Source organism: Osmerus eperlanus, chromosome 10, assembly GCF_963692335.1.
Source record: "Osmerus eperlanus chromosome 10, fOsmEpe2.1, whole genome shotgun sequence".
Taxonomy (NCBI): domain Eukaryota; kingdom Metazoa; phylum Chordata; class Actinopteri; order Osmeriformes; family Osmeridae; genus Osmerus; species Osmerus eperlanus.
Genome location: NC_085027.1, coordinates 11,545,689 through 11,551,688, shown reverse-complemented (window position 1 = coordinate 11,551,688; position 6,000 = coordinate 11,545,689). Strand labels below are relative to the sequence as shown.

Sequence of the window (6,000 nt, the reverse complement as noted above, 5' to 3'; positions counted from 1 at the left end):
ACATGGCTCAGTCTACGACTGTGAGAGATGGAGCAGAGACTCTCTTCTGGAGATTCCACACTGCCCTCTTCAGTCAGCCCAGCTGGTTAGGGAAGGAGTCTGAACACATCACAGCCTGACAGCCTTGCGTGTAGGAACACATCTCACAGTGATTCATCTTGGATGGCACATGCAAAGTGTCTTCATGACTCCTTGTTGAGAAGGTGGAGTCGTTGCAGTTTAAGAGGCATCTCGTAGCGAGCCGTGGAGAAGCGGGCAGGGGGACAGGACAGGCAGGCTGTAACCTAGGGCTCAGTTTACGCAGCAATGGCTTCGCTCACGGGTGACATTAGGTCAGCACAGATTTGAGTATGAGTAATTCATATGAGCTGCAGAGAGCCAAGTCTTGCTGGATCACACAGAGTAACATTCATGCTATTTTCTGTGCCACCATGTTTGCTGCTGAGTAAACTGCTGGCATTCACCCTCTCATCTTGTTTGGGATCCAGCCGGTTAGTCATTCCTAGCCTCCGTCAGTAGCTTCTTTTCAGGAGCTCCAAATGAGTTTGGCTGTGAAACACACGGTAGAAACAGTCTCTCTCTGATCTCCACGACGCCTTCCAGTTCATGAATGTGCTCAGCCTGACTGGCTGCGAGATCATTGGTTTTCAATGGAAGTACAGTGCCAATCATCCATCTTTATGCTCCTCCTCACTCATTCAATGCTGTGTCTGTGCTGGCAGTCCCTGTATCGCTCATTCAGAGTGGGAGTCCTGTCATCATTTGGATTTCACTCATCCATCATCCTTCTCTCCATCCATCCATCAGATCGTTGCCACTCCATCAGGGTCAGGTTACAGCAGGGGTCTGTCGGGAGAAGACTTTGGCCCAGGTGGTCTCAGCCTGATCACTGCCCACACTCTACTACCCACCTCCTCCTCTGCCCCCCAATGCAGAAAGGGACACTAGGGAAGTAAATGAAGCTTTGGGCAATAACCACAGTTTGTTTCAGTGATTTTGAGAACTATATTTATTGTCATAATACTTTACAAATTCTATTTACACATGCAGCAAGAATTTCTGAAAACAATAATTTAAAATCCTTGAAACTTTAATAATATATACAGGAAAAGCTTTTTAAGCTGGTTTGATAAGTATACAGTACATTCAAGAGTATAACTAAAACAATAAAATCCATAAAAAAAAAAAAGCATTATGGGATGTGAATCATGTTCTCATATAAACGCGTCTTAGTGGGACAGACCTGTTTTGTAAAGTTACAACATGTGTGTTGATCAGTCAGCGTACTCAGACTAGTGTTTGGGTGTCCCTCAGGTGCTTCTGACGAGGCCAACCCTCCGGGGCCAAAAGTTCCAATGAGGGTCTGTGACGGCCAATAGGAGCTAGCCTCCCTTCGCATCTTGCACGTTGCTCTGATGTCAGAGCTCTGCAGCCCTCCCTTGCCCTGAACACTGGGGGCCAGTCAGAGCTTATTCCCCCTCGGCCTTGGCACAGAGCTGCGATTCTGCGCCCCTCCGCAGCACAACGGCTACCTTCTTTTTCTCAAGCCGATCTCCAAGCGGCCCAGCTCTTCGTAGGACTGGTAGAAGACTTCCAGCTCGCGCGAGCCCCAGCCCCTCCAGACACACAGGCACCACTCGCTGTTTTCCTTGCGAAAGCCACACACAACAGTGTCCTTTGCTACCAGCGCTGCCTCCTCTAGGATTCTAGAGGGTGAGAGTGAGATGAAGAGTGTACCGAGAGAGATGAGACAGAGAGGGAGAGAGAGAGCGATAGCAAGAGAGAGCGATAGCAAGAGAGAGCGATAGCAAGAGAGAGAGAGAGAGAGAGATAGAGAGAGATAGAGAGAGAGAGAGAGAGAGAGAGAGAGAGAGAGAGAGAGAGAGAGAGAGAGAGAGAGAGAGAGAGAGAGAGAGAGAGAGAGAGAGAGAGAGAGAGAGAGGAGTTACACTTGAGGCACTTCTTTATTTACAAAAATTAACATGTGGACTCTTCCTAGAAGTCTGAGGGGCTTACTGGGAAGCAGTTCTCTAACAGGCTAAACACTCTTGTTTATATGACATTTTCAGCTGGGGCTGCAAGTTCTCCTCAGGGCATATCCAGGACCAGCACGACCTCTGCATATCCTAAACTCAACTTAAAAGGAATGAAGTCAGAACTGACCACCAGTCAGAGTTCATGTGGAGAAATCATCTCTCATTGGTGATTTACAATGCCAGAGGGTCTCCAGAATGAGACTGGACTCCTCACACTTTGTACTCGCAGCACGGCCAACCATGCATCACCCAGTACAACCCTGTATTATCTCTCTGCTGTTGGCTGAAGTTCTGCGGTGTATCATTAGGCTCACCTGCTGTCCTCCATACTGTGTACTACCCTAATGGCCACATGCACAGGTGACTGACAGGCTATCCCCAGGCCGACTAGCGCTGACAGGAAATATGCTTATTCTTCAATAGCCACTATGCTCATATTTGACTTTTTAAACATTCGTAGTGGATAGGAAGTGTATTGATGAAGACAGAGGTGACTGTACTCTGAATGCTGTACCATCCACTACACTACTGGATGTCTAAGAACTGAAAGAGATATGTAGACACTTTAGACCAGCCTCATCTCAAACAAAACTGACAAAGTTACTACACGTCCAACTTGCCACAATGGAAAAAAGAGAGATATACTGAAGGAATCTTAGTGCAAGCTGACTATAGGAACAACATGCAAATTCTCTGGGCCTCTCCTCTCCAGTCAGGTCACAGTGTGTGACCTGACTGAACTCTCACCTGTGTTACAGGTGCACCCTGACAAGACTGCTCATTAAGGACCCTGCTTTGGGTGGCCTTTTTATTGCCTGTTGCTAAAAGGCCTGGGTCCTGTGTGTGTGCTAGCTCAGACAGAGGGCCTTTCTGCCAAGGACCAGCTGCTGGCTCTTTTATAGGTATAATTACAGAGCCCAGCTAACCACTGTAAGCACATGATGAAGGATCTCGCTAGGCTTTACTGAAGCTGAATCAGCAAATTAATATCTAGCCTATTTTCCTTTTTTTCTTCAGTGCCAGCTCTGCAGGCATAGCGGCATATAAAGAGATCCCACAGATCTGCTGTATCAAGCTGATGAGGGCCATTTTTCATTGTAGTTACTTGTGTCACGGGCCCGGCACAGAGCTGGCGTTACGGCAGAAACAGATTGCCCTGACGTTTGGCTCCCTTCAGCAATAGAACCGTTCTCGACTCTATTGGGCGCTATAATTGCTTTTGGATTTCTTTCCTGCTGCAGTGTATCTGAAGACAGCAACAGAGTGGTTCTCAGCAGGTGCCCTCCCACAGCACAGGACCTGAAGGGCTGCTCAGCAAGCTATTTCCTCTTCTTCTTCTGTCACAATGAGTCCATTGATTATCCAGAGAAGCTACACACCTGGTGTACCTGATGAACAGGCACAGCTGAAAACCTGCCGACACTGCAGCCTTCAGAGAGAGTAGTAGACCATGTCTTAACCAGATCCATAATATGCTTAGTTTGTACATTTCTGGGAGCATTGTAAGTAAATGGAAGCAGTGATTTCATATTAGTATGGAGAATAAATCCTTTGAGACTAGGGTTCTCTAAACAGGATATGACCTCACCCGTTGGAGGAGTTTTCTGGTGGGCGGAGCACGGCGATGACACGCCCCCTAAGCTGGTCTGCTTGCTGCTGCACCTCGATCACCATCACGTCCCCACCACGCCTGCAAGACACACACACACACACACACACACACAACATCTTTTAAACCTTACATCTATAAAAACATACATCACAAAGACCCACTGCTAGTGTGTTAAGTCTACCTGGGGATCCACACAGTTCCATTCACAGTCAGCACATTGAAGGCCTGCAGGGGAGGAGGTGTGGGTTTAACACAGGGGTCAGTCTCAGCTGTGTCCTTCTCTGGGTGGTCGGGCTGGTGACCAGTGTCAGGGTGGTCGGTCTCAGTCAGGGTGCCAGGTTTGAGGTCCGGTGTCCTGTCTGTCTCCTCGTAGTCTGTAGAGAGAGGCATGCTGATGGAGCTGGCCAATGAGCTGAGGGCTCCGGAGCTGGACCTGTCCAATCCCTGCAGCTCAGATGAAAGGGCGGAGTCAGAGGTCATGGAGCAGTAGTCTGTTAGCGAATCCTGGTGCTGGATGATCTGGGTCCCCGCCTCCTCGCTGTAGATCAGGGTCACTTCCCCGGTCAGCCATTCTGGCTCCGTCTCCTCGGCAACTGGCGACTCTAACTCAATGTCAGGGGTCGTTGCCACGGTAGCCCCACCAGGCCTCTGCACAGTAAAGACGTCGCGTAGAGGGTTGGTGTCGCCGCAGCTGAAATGACAAGGAGGAACAATCAACATCCATCAGTTAACATCCGTCTCGACACCTGTCACTGAGCTGCCACTCAAACTGGGACCCTTGAGAATCTGATGTGACAAGGGCTGAGGAAAAATAACCTCCTCCTCTAGGCAAGAAATACTGTTAGCATGATAACACAGTATCATCACATCCATCCTCTGTCCTATGTCGTGCTATTTGTGACGCCGTGCCCCCCACCTGTACGTGGCACAGAGCTGGTAGCTGGCAGCGTGGTAGAGCAGCAGGGTGTTGGTGTGGTCGTCCAGGGCCCACACAGCCTCCTCCCCCCACACACACAGGCTGGAGGCCAGGGCTGTCACACAGGACGGCGGGCTGTAGGGCTCCAGGCGCTGCAGAGGCTGCAGGCTCTGGCAGTCCAGGACCAGGACCCCCGGCCCGTTCGAGTACCACAGCTGGACCAGCGAGGGAGGGAGGGAGGTTAGGATGGCTGCTCTGCACCCACACGTTGTGGTGTGACATTATAATACAGGGTTCCAATCTTCATTCTTAGGTGCTCGAGAACAATGTGGTGGAAACAGAGTGAAGGCAGAGCAGGGGTGGGAAGCCCAGGTGGGAGAGAAGAAGTTATAAGAAGAGATAAGGAGAGATAAGGAGAGATAAGGAGAGATAAGGAGAGAACAGAAGAGATAAGGCGAGATAAGAAGAGATAAGGAGAGATAAGGAGAGATAAGGAGAGATAAGGAGAGATAAGGAGAGATAAGGAGAGAACAGAAGAGATAAGGCGAGATAAGAGAGATAAAGAGGGAAGTAAACTACACACACATACAGAACAATATGGAGGTGAGAGTGGAGTGTGTGTGTCCCTCACCTGGGAGCCGCTGCACACAAGAACCATGGTCCTGACAGGGTAGGGCCTCTGTCTGGGGTCCGAGTCCTCCAGGCCAAACACTGTCCTGTTGATGGTGTGGGAGCACAGGTAGGTGTCCCCTTCTATGGGCATGTCCTCCACCAAGGTATACACTGCCACCAGCCCATCTGCCATGCCCGCAAACACCCGGGCCAGGTTCTGGAGGAGGGTAGAGAGGGCTCACAAACTGCAATACCCGCTAGGTTCAACACTTCGTAGGTTAGCCTCAGGAAAACCCACAGAACAGTACAGTAAAAGCCTAATAAATCTATTTGTACATTTGCACAGCAAGTCTACTCATTACAACAGAGACATGTCTTTGATTGTGTGAGTAATTCATCTGTAGGTTTCCCAGAGCAGCAGGTCTGACATGACCTCCCTGTTCCCCTAGCAACAACCAGCTGTTGTGGAATTGTTGTTGTACAGCTGAGAGAGACGGGTAAACCTGACCCAGCACAAGCCAGCAGGAGAGAGACATGGCAGGATCACACCTTTAATAAGCTACACATCCAAACGCTCAGTGAAGTCCCAGTTCCAGCCTCAGATAGAAGGCGGCGATGGGTCTCTACGGGGCCAGGCTCAACACCTGGACCCTCCCCCGCCCAGGACACTTCAAAGGGCCCAGAGTGGAGGGAGGAGGGGGGGGGGGGGAGGGATGAGGGCGAGGGGAGGGGGGAGTGAGTGGGGGGATGGAGAGGTGAGGAGGGAGGGCGGGCGGGCGGGAGGTCAGGGGGTAGTAGGCAGCTGACAGCATATAACAGCCTTC

General features: G+C 50.3%; 1 protein-coding gene across 1 annotated transcript in view; it reads right to left on the bottom strand.

Annotated features, from left to right (window-relative positions):
- Nucleotides 1-991: 991 nt before the first annotated feature.
- The window catches only part of lrrk1 (leucine-rich repeat kinase 1), a 30,872-nt gene continuing 25,863 nt past the window's right edge, over nt 992-6,000 (bottom strand). The window contains exons 34-38 of the mRNA XM_062470961.1: nt 5,196-5,393; nt 4,565-4,779; nt 3,830-4,339; nt 3,625-3,726; nt 992-1,706 (exon numbers count right to left, since the gene is read on the bottom strand). Coding sequence (XP_062326945.1) covers nt 1,529-1,706; nt 3,625-3,726; nt 3,830-4,339; nt 4,565-4,779; nt 5,196-5,393 — 1,203 coding nt within the window. The 3' untranslated portion in view covers nt 992-1,528. The remainder of the gene's footprint in view (nt 1,707-3,624; nt 3,727-3,829; nt 4,340-4,564; nt 4,780-5,195; nt 5,394-6,000) is intronic.